At 41.1% G+C, this 15,836-nt stretch overlaps 1 protein-coding gene across 3 annotated transcripts in view; it reads left to right on the top strand.

Moving 5' to 3' along the window:
- The window catches only part of pcsk5b (proprotein convertase subtilisin/kexin type 5b), a 338,718-nt gene that overhangs the window by 150,107 nt on the left and 172,775 nt on the right, over window positions 1–15,836 (top strand). For all 3 annotated transcript variants that reach the window (XM_080188893.1, XM_080188895.1, XM_080188894.1), the window contains exon 10: window positions 13,563–13,666. In XM_080188893.1, the coding sequence (XP_080045019.1) occupies window positions 13,563–13,666 (104 nt within the window). The remainder of the gene's footprint in view (window positions 1–13,562; window positions 13,667–15,836) is intronic.

Genomic DNA, 15,836 nt, shown 5'->3' with positions numbered 1-15,836 from the left:
TGAAGAAATTTCACCTTGAGTCACATCAAAACTCTTACCCTAAATCTGTAGCCAGTATTATTGATCCCTAGGCCAAGGAGAATAGGGCCTTCCTATCCACTCTATTTAAACCACTAATAATTTTATACACTTCAATTGAGTCTCAATTCACCTTCGTCTTTTCTAAAGAAAACAACAGCCAATTCAATCTTTTTTCATTACTTAAAATTCTCCAGTTCAGGCAACATCCTTTTAATTCTCCTCTGTGCCCTCTCTACTGTAATCATTTTTCTCCTATAGTTTGGTGATGAGAACTGCACACTGTTCTCCAGCTGTGCCCAAACTGGTATTTTATACAGTTCCAGCATAACCTCCTTGCTATTTTATTCAATGCCTCGGCTCATAAAGGCAAGTATCCCAGGTACGTTCTTGGCTATTTTTTACCAAAAATTCGCACCCAACATCATGGTAAATTTGGGCATCGGACCTTTAACACACCCGAATCCGAGCAGATCGCAGCTTTACTGACGCCCAATTCGGGCGTGGATCCAGTCCGTGCCCAAATCAGGTGGCCCGGTGATTTAAATGCATTAGCATGCATTTAAATCGATTTAATGAACCGCACCCAACTCGCCCACCAAATCCCACTTTATCATCATCTGGTCTGTTTCGGATCCACGCCATAAGCGATCTGCAAAATAAAAATCCGAAACTGATTTTTATTTTGCAGGGGAACCTCAGAAGCGGCTTCAGAGCCTGCAACGGCTCTCTGACCCAGATCATCTTCTGGGATGGGGGGAGGGCAGGAGGAGGAGGCGAGTCAGAGCATCCTCTTAGAGGGGGAGAGGAGAAAGAGGCAGGACAGAGCATCCTCTTGATGCTCTTGGGGAGGGAGAGGAAGAGGACGTGGATCAGATGTATCTGTGGCGGGGGGTGCGAGAGAGCTGATCGTTGTCTGGTGGTGGGGGGGAGGCCTGATCGCTCACTAATTGGGGGGTTGGGGAATGGGTGGATCTCTGGTGGGGGGAGCGGGGGTTGTCTGCTGCCACTCTGCGGGTAACCCCTGCTCCCCACCAGAGGAACGAATCCCTCCTCCCGAAGTGGCTGCACCCACTCCCCCCACAACCCTGCCCACCAATCAGTAAGCAATCGCTCCCCCCCCCGCGCCCCCCCAAACACCAGTCAACGATCAGTCCTGTCGCCACCCCACCACACCACCACCACCAACCCCCCCCCCCCCCCGCCCCCCCGCCCCCCCCGAGATACATCTGACCCACTTCCCCACCCTGCCCCAAGAGGATGATCTGTGTCAGAGAGTCACTCCGCTTTCTGCTTTTCTCTCTTTCCCGGTCCGGGTGTGCTTTTTCAAATTTTTTTCGAACTGTGCGTGCATGATCGTTCCAGCAGCATTAAGCCCCGCCCAGAGCGTAGGTCGGACTGGAGCTGGCTGAAAGCATATGGGCGCACTGCAAAGCGGATTTCAAGGTCAGATCTGTACTACACCCAGATTCGGCACTTAGAATCAAAATGGTAAAATCGGGCCCAGAGCTTCCACTATACTTCAGTGTCCTGTTATTTATTGTATATTCCCTTGTCTTGTTAGCCTTCCCCCAAATGCAATGCCCCTATCTGAGGCACACACCACTGTATTCACATTCACATACTACCATGCAATAGCTTATTATGACAGCTTGATGGTGCAGTCAAATGCTTTCTATTTTATTTTAAACTTAAAAAATAAGATTTCAAAACCCTGCTGCCTGTATTTAACAGGGGTGCAACAACAGCCAGTAGTCAAGATTTTAGCACCAGAACTGCAGCTCAAAGAGATCAGCTTAGTCAATAAGATAGAGGCTGAGGTACAGACACTGATGTGTCAAGGAGGGGGAGTTACCTGGAGGCTTTATTCCAGTAAGCAGTCACATCCTTTAGAATAGATTGATTTAATTAGTGGTCAGGGACAGGAAGATGTGACGGTAAGGGAATTGAGAAAGCACAAGTGAGGGTTCCTGCCACTGCAATTGTCCAACAGGTATGAGGTTTGTGCATCCTGTACAGGCGGGAGTGGCACCTGCAAGATGGATGCATGAACTGACCACGACAGAATGCAACATTCAACTGAGGGGAGTTAATAAGAATGCAGTGGTAATAGGTGATAGTATAATCAGGGAGGTAAGCATGGTTTTCTGCCAATAAGAACCAAAGTCCAGACATTTGTGCTGCCTGCCTGATGCCAGGATTTGAGACATTTACTCGGGTCGGGAGAGTAACCTGAAATGGGAGAGGGAATATCCAGATGTTGTGGTGCTTGTGGATACAGCAACATAGATGGGACTAAAAAAGAGGTTCTGCTTTGAGGGAGTGAATGGCTAGGGACTAAATTCTAAAGCAGAACCGTAAAGGCAATTTATTACCTGAGCCACCAGCAAATTGACATAGGATAAATAAGATTAGGGAGTTGAATTTGTGGCTCAGTGTTTGTTATGGAAGAATTGGGTTTCATTTCATAGGGCATTAGCCAGTAGTCTGGCAGGTTGTATAACAAGGGCAGTAGAAGGGTCAAACCTGCGAGTTACAAGCATGTAAGGCTGGAGATTGCAAAAATTATTAAAATAAAGACAGAGTTAAAGGCTCTGTATTTGAATGCATTTGTAATAAAATGGATAAATTGTTAGCACAAAACTAAATATTTATAATCTAGTATCCATTACAGAAACATGGATGCAAGGAAACTAATGCTGAGACCTGAATATTGAAAGGCATTTGATATTTCAGAGACAGGAAACTTGGAAAAGGGCTTCTCTTCTAATTAAGGATGACAGTATTTAAGTACCACAATTGACTTTTTACGTTTCCCATTTCTTATCTCCACCCAAATTGATTTTGCTCTTTTGACCAAACCTTCGATCATCTATCCTAATACTGCCCTATGTGTCAAATTTTGTTCAATAATTCTCCTATGAAATGCTATTTTGAAGATGCTACATAAATACAAAATATGTTTGCAACTTTTTCATTGTGACAAAAGTTTTGTCAGTGCTAAATATTTTAACTTGTAAGCAGTTGAAATGAGTTCACAAAGGTTATGTTTTAAAAGGGAGAACTTCTGATCAGCGCCAGACACACTAGCCAACAAAGATCTTTACAAATTAAGAGGACTGGAGGAAAAAGACAGTTTGACATGTCAATTATGGAAATTTATTCATTTAAAAATGAGCATTCTGTGCCATGGTGAAAGTTTGGATCTGCTGCCAGTATTGATGCTTACCTGTTTGTTATTGAGTATCTTTCAAATATATTATACTTATGGAAATGTAAGCAACATGCCTAATTATAAATCAAATAGGTCCACAACATAGGGTCGTGATGTTGACATTTCTGAGACTTTGAGAAGAAGGCTGAACCAAATTGTTTTCTTTGAAAAGATCACAAAGATTTTAATGTTTCAATCTTTACATCAGGGTTCTGGCAATAAAAAGGTACAAGTTTTAAAAATTTAACACAGACAAAAATGTACATTATCAACATGAACTGAAGTCCTCTGATTTGACAGCTAATGATGAGTATCTTAGAGTATTACGTTGGCAATGAACCTTGCAGACAAGAGAGTCAACCTATTCATTTTTAAGATCTTTGGCAGCCTGGCCAAGGAAATGGGCTAGATTGAGTTTATAGTCTACAATTAGAGAGAAAATATCTTAATATTTTTATGCAATGGAGGGGCATTGAGAAACAGATATAACATAGTTGCAACATTTTACTGTTGAGTTATCTATCTTGTGTCTGAGTAAAATCACATGGTTCAAAGCCAGTGCTTCAGTCTGACAAAAGCACCCAGTTCACCTTTCAAAGGGAGGAATAGAATTTGTCGCAAATGATATATGACGCTGGCATTTGCAAAAAGAAAAAGAAAAATCCTGGATCTGATTATAATTGACCTAAATATTGTAGTATTAGTATTGCAGGGTCACATCCCTTGCCCTAAGTAAACCCTGGACTCAAACCACAAGCTGCCTGAACCCCGTGCAACACAAGGTTGTCACCAGGGTATGTACTGACTTTGCAAAATATGCATATAAATGTATTCTTTTCAATATTTCCTTAGTATGCACATACATATTTTGCATGTGAAAGTATCCTTAATTATAAAATGGCTTCAAAAATAGGTGTCAACATACATACACTTTATGTGCCATTCATTCAAACACGTAAATGTATCTTCAAGACTCATTTTATGGGTTTAAAGTTAAATGTTTTCTCAGTTTTAGTAACAATGGTCACTCTGCTAAAGGCAAAAGAACCTGCATTTGTACAGTGCCTTTCCTGACCTGAGAATGACCCAAGCGCAACGTTTCAGTTACTTATGAGGTGTCATCACCCATGTAATTTAAAGAACGCCGCAGCCAATTTGTAAACTGTAGCAATTACAGGACTGAGATAAATGCATTATTAAACCGTTTTAGTTATATTGTCTGAGGGATAAATACTGGACTGGACACCAGGTCAATTACCCCAGTACTGAACTAACATTGTTGTCTACATTATACGCTTATGTCCTGAAATGCCAGTGTACCTTACGTCCCCTACAATATGACAGTGTTATCATGATATGAGCAAGATATTGAAGGAAGTGAGAATAGAAATTGCAGGGGAGCTAGCCTTAATCTTTGTCGTCTTCAGTTTCTGGTGAGTAACCAGAGGATTGGAGAATTGCAAGTGTTGCACCTTGTTTAAAAAAAGTTGTAAAAATAGGTCCAGCTATTGCAGACCCAGTCAATTTAACACCAGTGGTGGGAAAGCTTCTAGAAACAATTATTCGGGATAGAATTAGTATCACATGGAAAATGTGGGTTGATTAGGAAGATCCAGCATGGACTTCTAAAGGAGAAGTTGTATTTAACTTGGTGTTTTTTTTGAAAAGGTAACAGGGAGGGTTGCTGAAGGTAATGCTGTTAACATTGGACAGTGCCACACAACAGATCTGTGAGAAAAGTTGCAGCTCATGGAATAAAAGGGATAGTAGCAACATGGATACAAAATTAGCTAAATAATAGAAAGCCTTGAATAACTTTTCTGTTTCGGTCTTCATGGCGAAAGACGTGAATAATTTGCCAGGTGTTAGCGATGGAAAGATGGTAGGAGTGGAGGGCCTGAATGATATTATTGTTACTAGAGAGGCGGTGCTCGACAGACTGGAGGGACTAATTGTGGACAAGTCCCCAGGACCAGATGGAATGCATCCAAGGGTTCTGAAAGAAATGGCAGAGGTGATAGTGGATGCCTTGGTGATTATTTCCCAAACGTCGCTGGATTCCGGGGAAGTGCCGGAAGATTGGAAAACGGCTAATGTTACACCGTTGTTTAAGAAGGGTGGCAGGCAAAAGGCAGGGAATTATAGGCCGGTTAGTTTAACGTCTGTTGTAGGAAAAATGTTAGAATCCGTGATCAAGGAGAAAATAGCGAGGCATCTTAAGGGGAATTGTTTGGTAGAGCAGACACAGCACAGTTTCGTTAAGGGGAAGTCATGTCTGACGAATTTATTGGAATTCTATGAGGATGTGTCTAGGGCGGTGGATAGAGGAGAGCCGGTGGATGTGGTGTTTCTTGATTTTCAGAAGGCATTTGACAAGGTGCCTCACAAGAGGTTATTGCAGAAGGTCAGGGGGCATGGAGTTGGGGTAGGGTGTTAGCGTGGATAGAGGATTGGCTGTCAAATAGGAGGCAGAGAGTGGGGGTCAATGGGTGCTATTTGGATTGGCAGTTGGTAACTAGTGGAGTGCCCCAGGGGTCGGTGCTGGGGCCTCAGCTATTTACCATTTATATAGATGATCTGGAGGAGGGAACCGAGTGTATGGTGTCGAAATTTGCTGATGACGCCAAGATTGGTGGAACGGCAAATTGTGCGGAGGGTGTGGAGAGTCTGCAGAAGGATCTAGATAGGCTGGGCGAATGGGCCAGGAACTGGCAAATGGAATTTAATGTTGGCAAATGTGAGGTTGTCCACTTTGGTAGGAATAATGGTAGGAAGGACTATTACTTACGTGGCGAAAAACTGCAGCATGCGACGGTGCAGAGGGACCTCGGGGTCCTTGTGCATGAGTCGCAAAAACCCAGCCTGCAGGTGGTCAGGAAGGCAAATGGGATGCTGGCCTTCATAGCGAGGGAGATTGAATATAAAAGTAGGGAGGTCTTGCTGCAGCTGTACAGGGCACTGGTGAGGCCGCAGCTGGAGTACTGTGTGCAGTTTTGGTCACCGCACTTACGCAAGGATATTTTGGCCTTGGAGGGAGTGCAGAGGAGGTTTACTAGGCTGATTCCGGAGTTGAGGGGGTTGAACTATGAGGAGAGGCTGAATAAACTAGGCTTGTACTCGTTAGAGTTTAGAAGAATGAGGGGAGATCTCATTGAGACATATAAGATGTTGAATGGGATGGATAGGATAGAGGTGGAGAGGCTCTTCCTGCTCAGAAAGGACAGTAGGACTAGAGGGCACAGCCTCAAGATAAAGGGGGGGGCGGTTTAGAACGGAGTTGAGGAGGAACTTCTTCACTCAAAGGGTGGTGAATCTCTGGAATTCTCTGCCCGTTGAAGTGGTGGAGGCTGCCTCACTCAATATTTTTAAGACGCGGGTAGATAGGTTTTTGATAGGCAAGGGGATTAAGGGTTATGGGGAGAGGGCGGGAATGTGGAACTGAGCCATGACAGATCAGCCATGATCTTATTGATTGGCGGGGCAGGCTCAAGGGGCTAGATGGCCTACTCCTGCTCCTATTTCTTATGTTCTTATGTTCAGAGTGTAATGGTCAATTACTATTTTCCAGACCGGTGGAAGATTTGTAGTGATGTTCCCCAGAAGTCGATATTGGTACTCCTGCTTTTCCTGATATCTATTAATGATCTAGATCTTAGTGTGCAGTGAAAATTTCAACGTTTGAAGATGACACAAAACTCAGAACTATCGTCAACTGTGGGAGGACATTATAGGATTTCAAAAGGACGTAGACAAGTTGGTGGAGTGGGCTGAAGTTCACTGGAAAAGTGTGAGGTGATGCATTTTGATGGGAAGAACGTTGAGAGACAGTACTAGAAAAGAAGTAAAAGTCTTAAAGGGATGCAGCAACAGAGGGGCATAAATCATTGAAGATGGCAGGACTGGTGCAGCTAGCAGCTAACAAAGCATACCGTATCCTGGGTTTTATTAAAAGAGGCATAGGATAGAGGAACAAGAAGTTATGATGAATTTATACAAGATAGTAGTTAGACTTCAGTGGAGGCATTGTGTACTGTTCTGGGTGCCATACTATAGAAAGAATGCGAATGCATTGGAGAGAGTGCAGAAGAGGTTTACAAGAATGGTCTCAAGGATGAGAAACTTCAATTAGGGGATAGATTAATATTGTAAAATAAAAAGGAGTACATTTGATCCAATTGTGTTATCACAACCCTACAACTTCAGATATCATCAGATGTAGGGCAGTCTGGACGATAGGAACTGGAGTTTTTTTTTGCCCGACATTTCACCATTTCCTTTGCATCAAGTAGAAGGTTTCAGTACTGTCACCCTGTTCCCACTAGGCTACAACTTAATGAGCTCGCCAATGACCTCAACATGCCCATTTCATGAAGTGGATGACTTTACTTCTGAATGTTCCCTATTCTTACCCATCTTCAGGAAAGTTGTCAGAGTCTGAAACAGAGATGATAAGCCAGCATGCAGGCCAGTGGTGTTATTCATTTGGTACTCCATCTACAGTCTGTCCCAACTCAGGAAGGGATAAGCCAACCCTCGGAATCCAGCTTTTATTCCAAGCTGCAGTCTTCCAAGGCCAATTTATCCTGCCAAGGTGTGCTGTTTACAATACCATGGGACCCTGCTAGTCTTATCCTGCCAATTGGAGTGCCTGCCTATTATTCCTACTCTGTCTCCTGCGCCTCATTTTCTTAATCAAGTCAATCATTTGCCTTTCAATTCCACGAGCCTAACTTTAGTTGGCAGTCTGTAACAAAGGGAACTTTACCAAATGCTATCTGCTCACAAATAACATCTCTTTTCAAAAAATTCAATCTGGTTCTTCAGACATGACTTACTCTTTACAAATCCATGCTAGCCTTTTCTGATCAGCTGAACATTTTAAGGTTCCGTCACCTAATCCTTAATTATAAATTCCAGTAATTTCCCCACATCAGATGCGAGGCTTATTTGTGTATAATTCTCTGATTTCCTCCCTCACCTTTCTTAGATAAGAGTGACATGCCCCATTATTCACTCTAAAGGAAGGCTTTCCAATTTGTGAAGACATTGGAACATTCTAGATAGGGTATCTGCAATGGGGGTGAAAATCTCCTTGTCCCAGGGATTTGTCGCTTTGTAGTGCCATTTTTGTTTTGTTATGCTCATACTAATTTTGGTGAGTCTCTGTCCCTGGTCCATTATTGGTTTCCTTAGAACGTTCGGCCTGCAGGTTTTTTCTCAACTATAGATAGGGGCATAAAATATTGGTTAGTGAGTGCGGTCATTGAATATTTTTAAGGCAGCAGTAGGTAAAATTTTTGTTAGGCCAGAGAATCAAAAGTTTTAAGAGATAGATGGGAATGTAGAACCTGAAACACAAATAGATCAGCCATAATCTTATCAAATGTTGGAGGGGCCAAGGAGCTTACTTCTCCTGTTTCATTTGTTTGTATGCATGTCAGGCATTTCCTTACTTTCATCGACTATCACTATTACCTATTTTTATGGGGTCCACTGTTCCTGCCCCCACCTCCCTAGTAAAATGATGTTGATTTTGCTTTCTGATGTATCCCATGCCATTTGTCCATGTGGCCTAAGTTTGTTTATTAGTCAGAAGTAGGCTTACATTAACATTGTAATGAAGTTACTGTGAAAATCCCCTGGTTGCCACACTCTGGCATCTGTTCAGGTACACTGAATTTAGCATGGCCAATGCAACTAACTAGCATGTCATTTGGACTGTGGGAAGAAACTGGAGTACCCGAAGGAAACCCATGCAGAGAACATGCAGACGCCACACAGACAGTGACCCAAACTGGGAATGGAACCCAGGTCCCTGGCACTATGAGGCAGTAGTGGTAACAACTGTGCCATTCCACCTTGAGCATATTAAATCATAAGAGATAGGAGCAAGGGACATTTGAGCCATCAAGCTCCCTTTCCCATTCAATAGGATCACAAAAGATCTGATTTGTGGTCTTGATAACAGTTACTAATAACCCTTGACTCAACTGTCAGTTAAAAATCTGTTTGACTCAGCCTTGAATATGTTCAGTGAGTTAGCCTCCACTTCTGTTTGATGAAGGGATAGATTAATGACCCTTTCAGACAAGAAATTCCTCCTCGTCACTGTCTTAAAGACCCCTTACCTTTAAACAACGCCTCCTTGCCAAGTTTTGATAACTTAATAGTATCTATGGAACACACCCTGCTGTAAACCTAACAGATTGTGGCTTTCCTATCTTAGATTTTATAGTCCTAAAAAAAAAATGACCTCTTTGTTAGGCAGAATACTTGATTCCCAAGACATGTTATGAGAGTGGAATGTGTGTATAGCAAAACAAAGATGCACTGAGTCGGAGATTGAAAGCTATGATTCAGCCTTCATCTCTTGCTGGTGTCCTTAAAAGATTAAACCTACTTAATGGGCACTGAGACATTGGAACTAGGATGACCAACTATCCTGGATTTTATGGGACCATCCCATAGCTGAGAGCTACGTGTTGTATTCCAACATTTTTGAGACCTGGCCACCCTCTGTCCTGTATTTCTGAAGCAGATGATGCAGGGGATGGAGGAAAATAAGGATTTAGTCCCTTATATCTGACAATGGGAGGAGGTGACTACATAAGGAGTCGTCTAATAAATTGGGGTTAAAAATGTTGCATGTTAAAGATGTAAAGCTTGTACCTGTTGTGCACTGCAATAAGAATTTACCATCCCTTTGGCAGTATCATGGGTGGATACTCAGTCAAAATTAGATGGTTTGCCCTTCAAAAGATAAGAAAACAAGTTATGAGGAGTTACTGGAGTTGAGGAAGTTCTGTCTGTCATTATCACCAGAAAGACTCTGAGGATATTTCTCTGGCCCAAGCTATCTCCAAGGACCAGGGAAAGATTTTCCCAATGCTCCAAATGGGATTTAGCAGTGTTTTATAAAAGTTCAGCACAGTCTTTTTGCATTTGGCTCAATTTCTAATGTTAAGAATCCAATTTGTCTTTTTCAACAACTTCTTCAACTTGTCCCATCATCTTCAAAGGTTTCTGCATGTGACATTGCTTCATTCTTCTTTTCCAGTTTGTTGTAACTTGTCCAATGTGGTATGCAATATTTATTCAACTTTGAAACTCCGAATCATTGGAACACAAGCAAGCCTATCTGCTCCTTGGGCCTGCTGGTGTAATCAATAAGTTCTTAAACTTGAACTTAATGCTTGTGCAATAATAGCCAAGATTCTGGACACTTGCATTTGGCACTTCTAAGTTTGGATTTTGGGTAAAAGGTGTGTGTACCTCCCTGTGTGCACGTTGCATTGTTTAAACTGTTCTCCTCATCCAGATGGCAGAATCATTTGACTCAGATTTTCATAGGTCCACAGTTCTGTTAAAAGATGAAGAAGCCTGTTTAGGTCATGCATTGGGAGGACATGCACTCAGATGCTGCTCTCTCTGAACAGAGCTACAGATGCAGCAAATGTAGAAGTGCATCATAAGATAGTGGCTCATAAAAATGGGATCAGTGCAAGCAATGGCGACATTCAAGATCTTGACATTTTACAGGATGGCTGAGTTCTTTCATGTAGAACTTGACCTTTATATTCCAGCTGTGTCCTAGGAAACCACTTTCCTCCTAGAGGCTGTGATTTGACCCATTTAGTAATGACTCTTACTCTTGTAAAATTACATTTTACAATGCAGCTGGTCTCATCTAAAGCTGGAAAGACAAAAGCCCCCTACCTAGTATGTTTTTTAACAGGTCTATTTGTTTACTCTAATTCAGCATGTCCATTAGTGTTCCTTAGCAATCAGAGCTGCAATTTCCTTATTATAGCCATCAGAAAGAATAGCAAAAAAGGTAGTCTTGACGCTAGTGAATGTGGCACAGTGATTTGAAGGGTTTGAAACCAAATGTGCTCTGGCTCATATTAGTAATCAAGTTCAGCTAAATGTTTAATAATTGTATAATTCAACTTAAATTGCTCATATTAAAATTAGCTTGCTAATGCATGACATAGCACGATTAGATTGGATCAATTAGCATTGATGACGTCCACAAATTAGTCCTTTTGAGTTTCCTGCTGTTACTCTGCCACATTCAAAATTCAGAAAATTCATTCCATTAACATGTTATCCAACTTGTTATCTTGCAACCTGCAGTCCTTGGACAAGCCTCTTTCTAGCTAGTCTGTGAAACCTGATTCAACTCTACTCCAATATGCAACGTGCATGGACATCAGTAATTCAAAACTAGTCAGTTTGATTAACTCGTGTGTCAGATTGTGGATGCATTTATCACTTTTCAAATATGACGCTAATCTGCTTTATGGTTGACATACAAAGCCGAATTATCTGAGATTTTCAGAAGACGTATTTTTGATTCCTTCATCCAGATCTGCTAGAATTACAATAGAGTCAGTCCGCAGAGGGCTACATTTACATGGTTTCAAATATTTCAGCCGAATTGATTTGAGGTTAAAATATTTTTGCTTGTGGGTAATGTTGGATCAGTCTGTTCCAGTATAAAGATACAGAGAATTGGAGATTCCTGTTTAGAATTGCAGGGGCATATTGCATTCACTGTTTAGTGGCAAAAGTATGAATAAAACAAAGTGTGTTCATCTTTCGATTTGACTTGTTTCAAGCTCTCTACCTATAAATTTGGTTGTGAAGGTTATTTTATAGTTGTGTGATTCTTTATCTATGATGTCACAAATTATATAATTCAATGTCAGTGGATTTAAACTTTTGACCTAAAATGGTCAGATATCATAAGGTAAATTGTTCGTGAGTATTGGAATATGGAACAAAGGTATATGGAATTAAGATACAGACCAGCTATGATCGAATTGAACTCTGGAACAGGCTCAAAGGATTGGATGTCCCATTAGTTCAATGTCAATTGCCCATTTCTTTAGAAATTTGTTCCCAACTAATTTAAGTGTTATTTAATTTTGATTTGTTTTGGTTTGAGTCTTTCTCTCCCTCCAACCAACCAACCAACCAACCTGCTAACACCCAACTTCCTCCTCTACTGGTTTATTATCAATTACATAATGTCATTGCAGATTTTGTTCAGGTTTTTCATACATATGTGCATTGAGTCACTGTAAATTCCCTTTCCCCTTTTGCTCTGTTCCTGAAAATAATGTTTTCCTGATGAACTACAATTTCCTGGTGTTCAAAGTGGCTATTATTTATATACAAGTCTGAAATGCCTATCAACCATGGGTTAACAAGCTTAATCTTATTACTGCAGTGCAGTTCTAGTCGGGCTCATTGGATAATAATCATTAGCAGGAACACTGGATGACTAAGATCAATTGTAGCATTCCTCTCGTCTCCAAATCAGATCAAGTATGTCCACACAGACTAAGAATTGAATCATTCAGCTTCTGTTCTCAGATACTGGGGATAGTGATTCAATGATTTTCTTTTAAAAGACTTTAAAGCCAGAGTTGGTGCGCTTCTAATCAGGGAGTAGAAACTTCCATCAGCATTCCCAGTGTTGAAAGGTGTAGTTATGTGTGTTAAGAATAAGGCTGAACTATGAATGGCACTGCCTCCACAGTTGATTAATCTATTAATACTTACCTTCCAACCTCACATATCGAGTAGTTATTTGGGTAAAATATCCCCCAAGACCTGTACTGAATAAGAGAACACCTTCATGGAAGAAGATGGGGATCGGGAGTGATATACTACAAGGGCAGCTTGTTGAGATCAACAAGTGGTAGTGACAGTGGGACAGCCAACAATGAACCAACCAAACTCTTAAGTACTTTGTGCTAGTCAGTGATGAACATGACTATGATGTACAACCCTAGATGGACTTCATAATGTCTTTCAATGATCAATGGCTCACTGCACACACAACAAAAAAATGCCATTCAGAACGCTTTCCTTATTAATTGACAGCCTTGCCCTTGCCCTTTTTAGAGGAATTTAACATGGCAATGATTAATTGCTAATAGCCAGCAACAAAGCCCTTGAGACCAATTGTGGGCCATTTCCTTTCCAATTAAATTTAAAGCATCCGATGCAGGAGTCAATTAAATTGAGATTAGAACGTAGTAATGGAAGCAACAGGGGGAATAAAAGAGACCTAATGCTGGTCTAGCTACTGATGCGTACACCCTGTGAAAGAATAACAAAACATTATTTATTAGTGTTCCTGAGGTTATTTTGTGCATGTTACAATTGTAAAGTCGGCTCGTATTAAACTTGAAATTGCAAAAGAATTCAGAGCTGAAATTTATATGTTGACTTCCACAAGATTTGAATAAAACTCTTTTAAAAGCTGTGCTGAATTTTGAAATGTGAAGATTTAAAATCCAGTTGTCTCTTCCTTCAGCCCTTACCTGAATTGGAGGGATGTGCAGCACATTATTGTAAGGACATCACGCTCTGGACACCTGAATGCTCCAGACTGGAAGACCAATGCTGCTGGATACAGAGGTAAAATTTATAAAAGCAAAAGGCTGAATTTTCTTATGAACTCTCTTCAACTATAATAAATTACGCTTTTTACGTAAAATGCTGTTTCCTGAATCTTCAAAGATATATTGATGTCAGGCTATTTTTGAAGTGCCGTGTGGTGAACCCTCCAAAATGTCTAATAGTGGAACAAAAGTTTATATGTTTATCTTCTGACATTATTTAAATGAGAATGTTCTAATTGGTGTCGCATAACTAAATAAAATCTTAAACAGCTTTTAAATTTAGTTTTTTTTCCTAAATTAGTAATTTCTTGACATACAAGAACATAAGAAATAGAAGCAAGATTAAATCACATGGTCCATCCAGCCTACTCACCATTCAATACAATTGTGGTTGATTGATTGTGGGCTGCAACTCTATGATACATCCTACACCCTCTATACAATATGCTGCATTATATAACTGAGTGCAGTTGTTCACTGACAACTAAATCTGTCCATACAGAACTGCACTGCATAGATTCTCAGTACACTATGACAGCAACCAAGGACCCAGGTTTGATTCCTGGCTTAAGTCACTGTCTGTGTGGAGTTTGCACGTTCTCTCCATGCATGTGTGGGTTTCCTCCAGGTGCTCCGGTTTTCTCCCACAGTCTGAAAGAAGTGCTGGTTAAGTGCATTGGCCATGCTAAATTCTCTCTGTGTACCAGAACAGGCGCCAGACTGTGGCGAGTAGTGGATTTTCGCAATAGCTTCATTGCAGTGTTAATGTAGGCCTATTTATGATAATAATAAGGTAATGGTCACATTGAAATAACACTGAATTGTTTGACAAATGAATTATCAACTGAAGCACTCTTAACGCGAGTCCTTCCTACCAACAGTTATTTCAGCTTTGAAACTGGATAGTTGAGGTGCAGTTTGGACAAAATCATCAAGTTTGTTGATCAGGTTTGAGTGCTGGTTAAAGAAAAGTATTTCTAGACTTTGCTTGGGAAGCTTGATGTTAATCACACAATGTTCAAGAAACAAGGAGCTAACTGTACCTGAATTTAACTAGCCTGCTCACATCTGCCAGCCTTGTGGTCTTTCTAGGTGAAACATCCTGCAAAACATCATGCAAATTTTCAATACTTTAGTTCCAGTCCTGTGGTTAAATTTATGCTCATTCCAAAATGTATTACATTTATTCAAGCTAGTTTGGGAGTCCATTCAGTACTAGTTCCTGCTAGCACATTGTAGCAGTCAGATCTTCTGTTCCGATCACTGTGCATATTCAGTGAAAACTAGCTCTTGGTTAAAGGCTAATTCCTAGTCATTATTAAAACCGCCACTTTTCCTCTTACCCACACAGAATCCACAATGTGTCCTTCAGCTTTGCTTCCTTATGTGCAAAAGACACAGACTTGCATGGATAAGATGAACCATCTGGCCATTCTCTGCCATATCTGGTTGGCATGCATAATGCCCTATTGTTCTCCCTTGCCAAGACTGCTCAATTTTCCAGGATCATATGGGATTGCAGAGAAACACCCTGCTTATTTTCAGTACTGCAGACAATCTCCTGAAACCCCTTTTCTGTTTCCTCCACCTTCACCTCGAATAACAAATGTGAGGAGCTTGGGGATTACATTGTCACTAAGATTATGATCAACTGATCAATAGCTTCTGCCTCTTTCCTCTCTCCCACTGTTCACTGCTTCAAACATCCTGTAAGGTTCCTTGCTGTGGCCCTGAACTCGCGCCTTTTTCCAATTCTGTTCCTATCTCCCCTTGTGCCCACTTCAATTCTCCTTTCCATAAAATCGGTCTCCTTCTGCCTCATCCACTTCCTGCTAAAATACTGGAACCCAACTTTCTTTCCTGGCTCTCATGAGCTGATGTTAATATTTCTATCTGCTTGGATACTGTGCCACTCTCGTTCCCATCTACCATTATTGCTGACTTCCTTACTAACAAATCAACATGCTTTCACCTCCCAAGTCCATGGACCATGTTTTCTAAAACTCTGTTTGTTTGTATCCACTAATCAAGTTTCAGCTCCTGCAACAATATTGAAAAGACTAACTTGAATCCCAAATGGCATCCCATGTGACTGTAGCAAAGGAAAACGATCCTTCCTTATCCTTTACAATCTGTCTGCAACTGTGGAAAGGTTGATCACACCATCCTCCTGGCCTCTCTGTAAC

The sequence above is a fragment of the Carcharhinus amblyrhynchos genome, chromosome 5 (genome assembly GCF_965287045.1).
Source record: "Carcharhinus amblyrhynchos chromosome 5, sCarAmb.v2.hapA, whole genome shotgun sequence".
Classification (NCBI taxonomy): domain Eukaryota; kingdom Metazoa; phylum Chordata; class Chondrichthyes; order Carcharhiniformes; family Carcharhinidae; genus Carcharhinus; species Carcharhinus amblyrhynchos.
The sequence above is the reverse complement of the archived record's forward strand: the minus strand, read 5'-3'. Positions and strand labels throughout refer to the sequence as shown.